A 13,120-nucleotide genomic window follows, 5' to 3' on the forward strand; every position below is an offset into this window, starting at 1 on the left:
TTTTCACATTGCAGCTTGGAAACCAGAGCATGTGGTTACCCTGGGACGAAGGGTGGCCCTGCAGATGGGGCACTGTCCCGCACACTCCTCGGGGTGTGAGCACAGCTCAGAGGTCCCCAAACCCCAGGTGGGACGGACAGGCCACAGCAGCAGCCTAGTGCAGACTGAAGGCAAAAAACCCTCTTAGGGACTCCCCCAGTTTTATTCAGCGCATGCATCTTTCAGAAAGAAACTTGGAGCACGGTGACTCTACCGTTTCTGTGAAGAATGAGGGTGTATTTTTCTATATTGAGGCCTATGCCAGTCACACAGGGTAAGGCTTTCTCTGCCTGTGGAGGACAACCTAACTATGCCACAGAGAGAAGGACAGGAAAACAGGGAATAACAACAGACTGGTACTCCTGCAGAGGGTAAGCTTCAGCGATACAAGTGATAAGGAACGAACAGCATCAGCACAGACACTTACTTTATACACTCTGTATTGTTTTTCTCTTGGAGGGGAAAAAAGTAAGAGGAATGCTAAAGCTTCGCTGAAGTAGTCTGTGAAGACATGCCAAAATCTTTACTAAGTACTTAAACTTCCCTGATGAAATGAAACTCTGTAATTGTCCCCTGGGAAGCAGCAGTAACTTACCCGAAAGGCAAAGAGCATTGGAGAACGCAAACTTCTCTAGGATGGCGTCGTCCAGGTCTAGCTCTGAATTTAACCTGATTTCCCCTCGATGCAGTTTCGACTGCCCCCTGTGAAAAGGGAAACAGAAAGTACCTACATCTTTATTTTTTAGATTTTATTTTATTTTTTAGGCAGAGACAGATAGAGAGAGAGGAGGGAAGAGCAGGAAGCATCAACTCCCACATGTGCCTTGACCAGGCAAGCCCAGGGTTTTGAACTGACAAACTCAGTGTTCCAGGTCCGTGCTTTACCTACTGCGCCACCACAGGTCAGCCCAGAAAGTACCTAAATCTTATAAAGCTTTTAATTTTTTCCTTTTGAAAAAGTCACTTTATAAATCTTTCTAAAAGTCATTTTGGTAATATGTATCGAGTCTTATAAATTTTCTTACATCCTTTGATCTGAGTAATTTCCACTTCTTCAAATTTGTTCTAAGCGAATCAAAGATGAAAAGGAAGAGTTGTGTACAAAAAACTTTATGATCCAATGTTTAATAGTAAAAAAATAGGAAAGAAATTAAATGTTCAATAGGAGAATGGTTCATTTATAGTATCCCACACAACAAAAGTTATAAAGCATATTTTGGTAGGATATTTAATGGAAAGGGGAAATAATCATTATCAGTTAATTAAAAAAATGTTGAATATAAAGCATAGATGAGAAGCATCAACTCTTCGTTGTGGCACCTCAGTTATTCACTGATTGCTCTCTCATATGTGCCTTGACTGGGGGGGGGGAGCTACAGCTGATCGAGTGATCCCCTGTTCAAGCCAGCGACCTTAAGGTCATATCAATGATTCCACGCGCAAGCCAGTGAATAGATGAGCCCATGTTCAAGCTGGTAACATCGGGGTTCGAACCTGGGTCCTCAGTGTCCCAGGCCGATATTCTATCCACTGCGCCATCACCTGGTCAGGCCACAGTGTAATCTCAAAGCACACTGATGTATCCAGATGGGGAGGGAGACGGGAAGCTGTGAAAAACTAAGGTGTACACATAAGACAACTCTGGAAGGGGCTGAGGAGATGGGGAAAGGGAGCGAACTGGGGAATAGATACGTCACAAGCAAACAGAAGTATAGGATGAATCTTCCTAAAAGATGTCAGACAAGATGCAAGGAGGACGGACAGGCAGAACCTGCTCTGACAACCTCAGGTGGAGGGAAACAGGGCAGGACTCGGGGAACACCACGCTGGTGGCCCTCCTGAATGAAACCAACCGCTGACTCTGGGTCCAAAGAGTTGAGGACCTTGCTCCTCCGTAGACTAACAGGTGGTGAGTAGAGGGAGGCTGTGTGTGTGGGTGTGTCTGTGGGTGGGCGCGGGATGAGTACCTAGTACGAATGTGATCTACAGGTAGAGCACAAAAGGGGCATTCACAGAAACTGTACCACAAGGCCAAGTGCTTAATAATTAATACAATTCTATTAGCTCCTCGGTTTGCAGTTCCTGTTACTGCGGCCGCTGTGGGCTCGGGCCCTCCCTCGCCGCTCGGGTGCCCGTGGGCAGCACAGAGAGCCAGGGGACTGCAGTGACAGGGTTCCCGCCTGGTCCAATGCAGGGACGCATGTGCAGCACCTAGAACAGCGTGCCTGGCACAGCAGGACAGTTACCCCTACCCGGCTGTAGCCCCTTAGACTGTCCTATCCAGTCTTTCAGAAGCTGGTCCCCCCAACGTTCCGAAAGCCCTGCTTTCATCACATCCCTTCTTCATACAAAGACTTTTCCCTACTCCCCTAGACAAGTAACTCCAGGGGGAAAAAGGCCTCTCAACCCGGTTCCTGTGCCTTCTCTTTCCGCCCCAACATCCCCTTGCTCCCCCTTGCCAAGACAGGACTCGGCGAGTACACTGCCCACCCATACACCTACCTGGGCGTAGTATCTCAGGGCCCCATTTCTACAGGTGGTTCTGCTAGCTTGCCCCCGCATATACCAAAAATATCAATAAGGTAACCACGGATTTACTTAAAACTACTACAATGACCTGAGAAATTCATTCTGATGAAGGCACACGGTTTTAGGAATCTTACCATTTGGGGGTTATACTCTCGACTTGTTTTATAAGGCCCCGGCCGGTTGGCTCAGTGGTAGAGCATTGCCTGGGCATATGGAAGTCTTGGGTTCGATTCCCAGTCAGGGCACCCATCTGCTTCTCCACCCTTCCCCTTCTCCTTTCTCTCTGTTTCTCTCTTCCCCTCCCGCAGCCAAGGCTCCACTGGAGCAAAATTGGCCCAGGCACTGAGGATGGCTCCATGGCCTCCACCTCAGGCACTAGAACGGCTTCAGCAGCAATGGATCCTGGTCGGGCACATGCGGGAGTCTGTCTGACTGCCTCTCTGCTTCTCACTTTGGGAAAATACAAAAAAAAAAAAAAGAGAATGCTTGCCCACTAATATTATTATATACGGTGGGCAAAATGAGGTTTACAGTTGTGAGTACGTGAACTCAGGGTTTATCCTTGTATTGTTATTAATTATTGTATTATTTTCCACATGAACCGTAAACCCACCTTTGCCCACTCCTGTATTTTTTAGGCTTTGTATCTGGACCAATAACTCTTTTCTTGATATTAGCCTCCAGATCTATAAATCGTTGGTCTCCTCAACTGCCTTTACCTCACTATTCCAAGGCTTTTTTCGTAAGTGCGGTAAAAAGTCGCTCACTCTGTTTTCGTGTAGGCAAGCTCTTCATTCTCCCAGTGCACCAGGGCTACTTCATAGGGCTGCACTTCATGCCTCCCCAGAACGTGCATCACGTGCTTCACCTGGAAGGCAGACGAACCTGGAATTATGCCTGCCTCCTTCAGGACAGACCGACGTCACAGGGTTACTGCTTGAACATTTCCACCACGGTTCCTGACACTTCTGCCGTTTAGTTTTTTTTTGTTGTTTTTTTTTTTTAATTTATTTTTTACAGAGACAGAGAGTGAGTCAGAGAGAGGGATAGACAGGGACAGACAGACAGGAATGGAGAGAGATGAGCAGCATCAATCATTAGTTTTTCATTGCGCGTTGCAACACCTTAGTTGTTCATTGATTGCTTTCTCATATGTGCCTTGACCACGGGCCTTCAGCAGACCGAGTAACCCCTTGCTGGAGCCAGCGACCTTGGGTTCAAGCTGGTGAGCTTTTTGCTCAAACCAGATGAGCCCGCGCTCAAGCTGGTGAGCTCAGGGTCTCGAACCTGGGTATTCTGCATCCCAGTCCAACGCTCTATCCACTGCACCACTGCCTGGTCAGGCCCGTCGTTTAGTTTTTAAGGAAAAAGCCAATTTACTGTGACAGTAAATTCATCAGGAAGCTAGATTCATTTGTCTTTTTATTTGGAAAACTCAAATATGCATAAAGAAGAAAATAAAAACCATTATCCCAAAACCCACAGAAAAACCACTAGTGAAATTAGTTTGTATTCTTTAAATTTAGCTTTTTTAAAAAATGTGTAAGTAATAAACTTTTAAAAAATTTAGACAGCACAGAGGTGCAGAAAAGTGATAATCTCGCAGCTCTCCTAAACTCCTAATTCCTCAGGTGGCATTAAGTTTAGCGCACAACCTTCCGGACTTCTTTCTCCCTGCACGTCGCACATTCGCTTGGCTTCTACAGGAAGGGGGTCAGTGTGCCTATGGGCATTTCAAGGCTGTCCTTACTGCAGGATCCACAATGTGTTTAACCATCCTGAGTGTCCACCGTGGGGGATGAGTCCTACTCTCCACGACTGCAAGATGCACATCTATGTGTGTCTTTAGTCTTGTGGGAATACTTCTTTAGGAATTGCTAGATCAAAAGACATGCACACTTACAATTTTGATATATTATTGCTAAACTGCTCTCCCAAATGGTGTTTCCAATTTTAGAATCCAAACATATGAGAGAATTCTTTAAAAACACTGGGTATTATCAGCGTTTTACATCTTTGTCACGTCAAACAGCCAATCTGTTTTATTTTTTTCTTATATTTGTTGGTCATTTATATTTCCCTTTTCTTTAGGACACTCCCCGGGTCTGTGTGTTTGCTCTTAGTAGAACTGGGATTGGATATATTTTTTTAAAGCAGCTCTGTTATTGTACTGGGTATAGTTTGTAAGCTGATATTGTATACACAATCTCCACCACTTCCTAGGAATATTTTTCCACATGATTTTTAAGTATTTAATAAACTTCCTATTATTCGGTATTGTGGTTGTTTCTGTTTTGCCGCTGTGAACACTGCGTTGACAAACCTTTCTATACATCGTCCATCATGCATAACTGTACTTATTTCCTTTGGATAACTTTCTAGACGTAAAATTGCTGAGTTAAATATAAAGCTTTCATGTGTATTCTCAAACTGCCTCTAAAAAGGCTGTATCGAACAAATCTTGATTGAGATACTGAAGAAATGATTTCCCGTGAGTGATAAAGTTCTAGAAAACGGATTTGAAAGGAAGACTCAGAGCAGCCAGCTTCCTGTGTGCTGTGTGTCCATGACTGTCCTGGACGGAGTCTCCTTCCTTCTGTCTGCACTGCAGCTAGGACTGTTCAGAGTCTCCAAAAGTCTGTGTATGCTCAGAGAATGGAAAATGTAGGCAAATTTATACGTTAAACGATATTTTGGAAGATGAAACTGCTAGGATAAATATCACGTAATGCAGAGCAAAGAAACTGTGGACTATTACTTAATTTATCTTCCAGTGGCTTAGATTGGTGAGTGCTAGTTAGCAACTGATTCTCAGAAAACTTTATTTTTATACTTTTACACTTTACTTATACTTACAGTTTTTTCTTTCACATTCCAGAACACAGCAGCTCCTTCCCTGATATAAAATAAAAGAGTCAATTATGTTAAAGGTAAAATACGTTTTTTTCAAATTGTAAGAGGAAGTTAGAGAGGTGGCGGAAGTGAGCCCGCTGGGCTGCATGGGCTCAGGAAACAGGTTACAGAGGCAGAGGAAGGGCCCTGGGAGCTCAGGGAGGGAAAGGCGAAGGGGGCGCCCCCGGGGGAGCAGGAGGGCGGGAGGGGTTCGGCGTGCCCGAGAGGGAGGAGAAGACACTCTCTAGTGCTATACATAAGGCCACGCACAGGTAACTTCTAGAATACGTATATCCAGAATGCAATTAGAAAATATACGACTTATTACTGGTTTGACATTATGGTGCCTAGATGGATTTGCCAAAACAAGAACTACTCTTTGAACTCTTGATAAAATTCATGATTTCTCCCATGGTCTGCAGAACAAATAACTATTCCCGTAACACTGTGTAAGTGATGAAGCTACAGGCTGTCGCATACCTGCTTCAACTCTGATGCATAAAAATCAGAATAAGGACATTTCTGAGACTTGTCTTAACTATAGATTCTGCTCCAGGAAAAGAATAAAGGGTCATTAATAGTTGCGGAAGAAGAGACAGGGATACATGAAAGCCTCCGGTGGCCACAGGCACCTGTGGAGCAAGGCCACCTGTCTTCACAGTGCTCACGGCAACACTGCAACGAGACCCAGGCGGCCCTCAATTCAGTTCCGGTGACAGAATTTAAAGCCTGAAAACTACAAACCAACCTGTTTTGATTCCTGAGGTTTGATGTGTTGCCGTTTACCCAGTAAATAAAAACGGGAGCTATGGCTCTGGGGTGTTTCCCTGGAGGAAGAAGAGGGGGAATGAGAGGAAGGTAGCGACGTGCTGGCCCCAGGTCAGTCCTGGCCGTTTCTTAAGCAACGCTCTTCGCGTAGGCACGGGTCTGTGCGTAGCATCTGGGACACCCACGCAGAGGAGTATGGTCTAGTTCCTCTCCTCAGGGAACCCCCAGTCTAGGAAGGACTGACACTTAGACGACCAGGTCCGGCAGCGTGCCATCGGCACTCTAACCGAGTCACGCAGCATCTACTTGCGTGTGCACTGGAGGGACACAGCTCCCAGAGGAGGAGCAGAGCTAGCCAGAGGGGGACGAGAGAAGGAGCACAGCGGAGGGCGTACGGAGCGATCAGGCAGGAGGTGGCAGGGACAGGGCAGTGGCTCAGAATCGACAGCTAGTTGTCTGAGTGGCGCGGATGTGGGCAAGCAGAGGGCAATCGGCAGCGGCACGGAGGAGCCAGCCCCTCGGGAGCTTCCTGCTTTCACAGGAAGTTTGGCCAAAGTCCTCAGAATGACCTACTGAAGATCGACCCTGCCTATTCCAGTCAAACAGACTGGTGTTGGGGTGAGAAGACCAGGGAGTAAGTGGCTACGATATGCCAGCATACAGTCTAGGATGTGACAACCACAAAAACTTTCTCAAAATTTGGGTTCTTACGGATGTTCCATTTGTTTCTGTTCTGCCACTTATTAGTCCCCTGGTAATGGGTAATTCACTTAATTCCTCTGGTTTTGTTTTTTTTTTTGTATTTTTCTGAAGTTAGAAGCAGGGAGGCAGTGTCTGACCTGTGGTGGCGCAGTGGATAAAGAGTAAACCTGGAAACACTGAGGTTGCCGGTTCAAAACCCTGGCTTGCCTGGTCAAGGCACATATGGGAGTTGATGCTTCCTGCTCCTCCCCTTTCTCTCTCTCTCTCTCTCTCTCTCTCTCTCTCTCTCTCTTTCTATCTCCCCCCATCCTCTCTAAAATGAATAAATAAATAAAATTTATATATATAAAAAAAAGAAGCAGGGAGGCAGAGAGACAGACTCCCCCATGTGCCCGACCAGGATCCACCCGGCATGCCCACCAGGGGGGGATGCTCTGCCCATCTGGGGTGTTGCTCTGCAGCAATAGGAGCCATTCTAGCACCTGAGGCGGAGGCCATGGAGCCGTCCTCAGCGCCCAGGCCAACTTTGCTCTAATGGAGCCTTGGCTGTGGGAGGGGAAGAGAGAAGAGGGGGAGGGGTGGAGAAGCAGATGGGCGCTTCTCCTGTGTGCTCTGGCCAGGAATCGAACCCGGGACTTCCACACACTGGGCCGACGCTCTACCACTGAGCCAACTGGTGGGGCCTAAAACAACCTTTAAATAAAGGAGTCAGTGTATGGGAGTCAGGGTCATCGGCAGAAGTCTAAAACATTAGCTACAGAGCTCTAGAGGGAGAAGAAAGAGAAGGAAGGACAGACAGCAGGACAAGAGCCTGTCTGGTGAGTCAGGGGCATTGAAGGCGAATGGGAATGGCCGCTTTGCCCACATTCAGTAAAGGCAAATCCAGATTCACAGACAAGCCAGGGGGAGATAATTTACTGGTTTTAGAAATTATGTTATAATAGGATTTACCAGAAGAGTCTTAAAACTAACAAACCCTCCTAGATATAATAAGAATCAAAGGATAAGTTTCTATCACAAATTCTGAACTCAATACTGTTGAGAAAGAAGGCATACCTGCACCTCTAACACTGCACTATCTGGCCACAAGCCCCTCTCCCACTGGAGTTTCTGCCTCGTCTCACCTGAAGAAGAATATTGTTCCAGGATCGCCTTCTTTTGCAGAATTTTCCACACCCATCACCAAAATATTTGCTGCATCTGTGATTTAAAAGAAATAACAGAAAAGCTACGTCACAAGGTGACATAAGGTTTAAGAGGCACCTATAAACTTCTAATTAAGAACTCGTGATCATTTCTTCATACTATTAAGCACTCTATAACACACTGTCCACCTTTCTACTAAGGTTTCTGAAAGCACTTTAATGTATGAACATGAGAAGGCCACACAAAATAACTTTCACGAAACATTCAACAATCTGTGATACTATTGTTAGTGCTATTTAAAATTACTCATATCCATTTTGAATCAGTAATCACTAGTCCAGTTAATAATTATTGAAGTCTTAGTTTTTAAAAATTTTTATTTATTGATTTCAGCAAGAGAGAAAGGGAGGGTGGGAGGAGGAGGGAGAGGGAGAGAGGGAGAGAGAGAGAGAGAGAGAGGGAGAGAGGGTGAGAGAGAAAGGAACATCTATCTGTTCCTGTATGTGTCCTGACAGGGGAAGGGAGAGAGGGAGAGAAGGGAAGAGAGAGAGAGACAGAGAGGAACATCAATCTGTTCCTGTATGTGTCCTGACCGGGGGAATCCAACTGGCAACCTCTGTGCTTCAGGACGATGCTAAGCTATCTGGCCAGGGCTAGATCTTAGGGTTTGTTTTTTTTTTAAAAAAGATTTTATTTATTCATGTTAGAAAAGAGGGAGAGAGAGGACAGAAAAGGGGGAGGAGCAGAAAGCATCAACTCCCATATGTGTGCCCTGACCGGGCAAACCCAGGGTTTTGAACCAGTGACCTCAGCATTTCAGGCTAACACTTTATCCACTGTGCCACCACAGGCCAGGCTAGATCTTAGTTTTAATACAGCTAAGGTTCAAGAAGTAAACTTCTTTCTACAAATTCATTTAAAATAAAATGTGAAGTACCATTAATATATTCTCATCCTTTAAATACTATAATTTTATATATAACTTTATGTTACTATAATTCTCAAACTGTTACTCTTGCTGAATTTAAAATTGTATAAGTTGTGATAACAGCAAATATATAGAAACAAAGCTAATGACCAGTTTAAAATTAATTATAAGAACTACCACTGTAGTCATCTGTAACATTTAAGTATTTTAACCTTTTAAATATTATTGAACATATATTAATATGCAAGTACTCATCAGTAAGAAGCTGCCTTTATATTAATATAGTAATATTGTTATAAGCATATATTCTTTAATATACATTGTAAATATGGTAATATATCAATAAATACACTAATATTAATATGTGAAAAGTTACATATAATTTCTTAACCGAAAATTAGGATCCTCAAAGTTTCAGAATTCCTGGTAGAGGTCAGGGGACAGGGGATTCAGATGGAGACCAAATCCTCAACCGCCTCTCTTGGGCGAACTTGACCCTCCCTAAGCCCTGCCGAGGGCTGAGTTCACCTATGCAGCCAAGAGCAACATGCGCAGAAAAGGAGACAGCGGTGAGACGGGTCCGAGGAGCCCCCAAATGAGCAGTGCACAGACCACCCAGCCCAACCACCAGGGGCAATTTTCCATCTTAGGGGCCCTGGACGTAGCTCCGTTTTTCTAAGTCAATTATGTCTGTTTTTGCCATCAGAACGAACAGTCTGTTCAGATCGTCAAGGCTGAAAAGGCGTAATGACATTCTGACTATTTCTTATGCGGTCAGTGACTCTTAAGAATTTTGTCTGGGTGGGGAGTTTCAACCTACCGTTTTTGCTACTTTGAGGTAAATTCATGAATTTCCATCAAAGTGCTCCAAGTCAACTTATTTTTTATTATATACCCAGATACGTACCTTGATAGATACGTTTTATTATTTTTTTTACAGGGACAGAAAGAGAGTCAGAGAGAGGGATAGACAGGGACAGACAGACAGGAACGGAGAGAGATGAGAAGCATCAATTATTAGTTTTTCGTTACGAGACCTTAGTTATTCATTGATTGCTTTCTCATATGTGCCTTGACCGTGGGCCTTCAGCAGACTGAGTAACCCCTTGCTCAAGCCAGCGATCTTGGGTCCAAGCTGGTGAGCTTTTGCTCAGACCAGGTGAACCTGTGCTCAAGCTGGCGACCTCGGGGTCTCAAACCTGGGTCCTCTGCATCCCAGTCCGACGCTCTATCCACTGCGCCACTGCCTGGTCAGGCAACTTATTTTTTATTATAAAGCAGGCTATTTTCTCAAGACTCCTTCCTGATACAATTCTAATTTCCTCTGTTAAGTTTTCTTTTTATTTATTATTTATTTATTTATTTTTTTGTATTTTTCTGAAGTTGGAAACGGGGAGGCAGTCAGACAGACTCCTGCATGCGCCTGACCGGGATCCACCCGGCATGCCCACCAGGGGGCGATGCTCTGCCCATCTGGGGCATTGCTCTGTTGCAACCAGATCCATTCTAGCACCTGAGGCAGAGGCCATGGAGCCATCCTCAGCGCCCGGGCCAACTTTGCTCCAATAGAGCCTTGGTTGCGGGAGGGGAAGAGAGAGACAGAGAGGAAGGAGAGGGGGAGGGGTGGAGAAGCAGATGGGCGCTTCTCCTGTGTGCCCTGACCGGGAATCGAACCCGGGACTCTTGCATGCCAGGCCAATGCTTTACCACTGAGCCAACCGGCCAGGGCCTGTTAAGTTTTCTTTATTTGTTTATCTTCTTACTAATTTTCTTTTAAAGTATTGGATTGTACTGGTAAATTTTTTTCTTTAAAGGCTTGCCCCAACGTTTCCATCAATTTCCTGGTTCTTCAGTAATAACTAAGACAATTTTTTAATGCGACAGAAATGACGTGTCAATGGCCTTTGACCATCACAAGTACTAGGGATGGCATTCAGCCTAATAGATTTCATTTTATTCTGAGAAGTTCTCTGTAAATACATTTTAATTTCTTATCTTTGTCATTTGTATGAAGTGGTTCAATCCCACTTTTATGACGCAGTCCTTTAAACAGAAAATGAAACTTAAGCAAATGCATATTTAAGACAGTGTCAAAGGAAAATGATTTTCTAATGCGTTTTAACATACGTGGCCCCAGGTTCAAGATGTACCTCTAGGCAAACTTGTTACTTCAACGTATCCACGCGAGGCCAGGTCCTGAGAAAGGCTGCCAAGTTGGTACTCATCCGCAGTTGCGAACGCTGTGCAGTGCATCAGTGCCTGTGGCGGCGAGATGAGCAAGACGCGGGTTACCAGGGAGCGGAGTGCCTGCCATGGCGCCCTTTGCACAGCGAGCATGTTTCCCCAAACATCTCAAAGGCTCATGCAGGAAGGGTAGGTAGATTAAGGAAGGAGAGACAGAAACAACAGAGAGACAGACTGCAGCTGAACCAAAGGCAGAACGGGCTGCCCTGAATGGGAAGCCTCGCCCCAGTTGGTAGCGTTTTCAAGCACAGACTGAGCAAAAGGTCCCGAGTGTGAAGGGATCCTATGGATGCCTGGCTGAAATGCTCTTTAAAAAGTCTCCCAATCCTGAGTTTCCATGACTCTTCTTCTTTAAAATTTTTTAGAGACCTTAATTATTCAATTTTTAGAGAGGAGATAGAGAGAGAGAAGGGGGGAGGAGCAGGAAGCATCAACTCCCATATGTGCCTTGACCAGGCAAGCCCAGGGTTTTGAACCGGCAACCTCAGCATTTCCAGGTCGATGCTTTATCCACTGCGCCACCACAGGTCAGGCTCCATGACTCTTTTTCACAGCAACATTATCATTTCAGGTCATTTAATAAATCAGTTACTAGCTCTGACACACAGAGATTGCTTTAAACCTACGAAGGAATTACAGAACTTCCGCTCTGGTTGATATTAAACAAAATGTTCTGTAGATGTGAGAACGCACCCAGTTGTGGGTAGTGCTTTGGTTCCTGCACCGGTCCGGTCCGTGTGCACGCATAACATTCATGGTTTGTGTCTGTCAGCACACACGTGGCAGGGAGTACAGCACAGTGCCACCCTCCTGTCAGAGTGTAAGTCACAACGCAGGAGTCCTGACAGTTTAGTGCCCAAATCAGCTTAAAAAAAACCCCAACTAAACAAAGTAGAAAATATTAAAGTGCATTATACATAGTAGGGATAAATTTTATTTTATTATGTTTTCTGTCACTTAGATTTGTCTAAGTATGCATACAGGGTCATTTTGTGTGTATAATATAAAATACTATGTTTTTCACTTTGCAATGTGGTCAATAAAGTTTGAATGCTGTTGGCTACAGGTGCTAGGAGTTCAGGACAGATTTTGATGAATTAAAACATCAAAATAGGCCCTGGCCGGTTTGCTCAGTGGTAGAGCATCAGCCTGGTGTGCGGGAGTTCGATTCCCGGCCAGGGCACACAGGAGAAGTGCCCATCTGCTTCTCCACCCCTCCCCCTCTCCTTCCTCTCTGGTCCTCTTTCCCTCCCGCAGCCAAGGTTCCACTGGAGCAAGGTTTGCCCGGGCGCTGAGGATGGCTCTGTGGCCTCTGCCTCGGGCACTAGAATGGCTCTGATTGCGGCAGAACAAGGACCCAGAGGGGCAGAGCATTGCCCCCTGGTGGGCATGCCAGGTGGATCCCGGTCGGGTACATGCGGGAATCTGTCTGACTTGCCTCCCCGTTTCCAACTTCAGAAAAATACAAAAAACAAAAACAAACAAACAAAAAATCAAGATAAAAATAATGCCTACTTTATAGGGTTGTGAAATTTAAACAAACTTATCAATGTTAACTGTTTAGAACTATCACTGGCACAAATATTCAACATTCTTTAGATTATAGTTATTAAACCATCAGGATTTATGGGAGGTTAAAAAGTTTATCAAGTAACATCTGAATATTCACATATTCATAAATTTTGTTTTTAATATCCACTGCTCAGAACATTAGTGCTTCTATTATTTGTGTGTATGTATATATATATTATATATGGTGCTTAGGCCTATCATTGGTAAAAAGAGATTTGTGAGTTACTAAATCAAAATTTATTGCTGGGATTTACATACCTCAGCTCCTAAATTCTTTACCTTTCTGTTCCATTCCTAGCA

The 13,120-nt window shown here is 44.8% G+C and overlaps 1 protein-coding gene across 2 annotated transcripts in view; it reads right to left on the reverse strand.

The window, feature by feature from the left end:
• The window catches only part of RMND1 (required for meiotic nuclear division 1 homolog), a 40,277-nt gene that overhangs the window by 9,873 nt on the left and 17,284 nt on the right, over positions 1-13,120 (reverse strand). Inside the window, exons 3-7 of one of the 2 annotated variants that reach the window (XM_066247965.1) lie at positions 11,155-11,263; positions 8,055-8,130; positions 5,425-5,464; positions 3,336-3,436; positions 635-741 (exon numbers count right to left, since the gene is read on the reverse strand). In XM_066247965.1, the coding sequence (XP_066104062.1) occupies positions 635-741; positions 3,336-3,436; positions 5,425-5,464; positions 8,055-8,130; positions 11,155-11,263 (433 nt within the window). The remainder of the gene's footprint in view (positions 1-634; positions 742-3,335; positions 3,437-5,424; positions 5,465-8,054; positions 8,131-11,154; positions 11,264-13,120) is intronic. The other variant, XM_066247966.1, reaches the window with a different exon arrangement.

The sequence above is a fragment of the Saccopteryx bilineata genome, chromosome 12 (genome assembly GCF_036850765.1).
Source record: "Saccopteryx bilineata isolate mSacBil1 chromosome 12, mSacBil1_pri_phased_curated, whole genome shotgun sequence".
Classification (NCBI taxonomy): Eukaryota; Metazoa; Chordata; class Mammalia; order Chiroptera; family Emballonuridae; genus Saccopteryx; species Saccopteryx bilineata.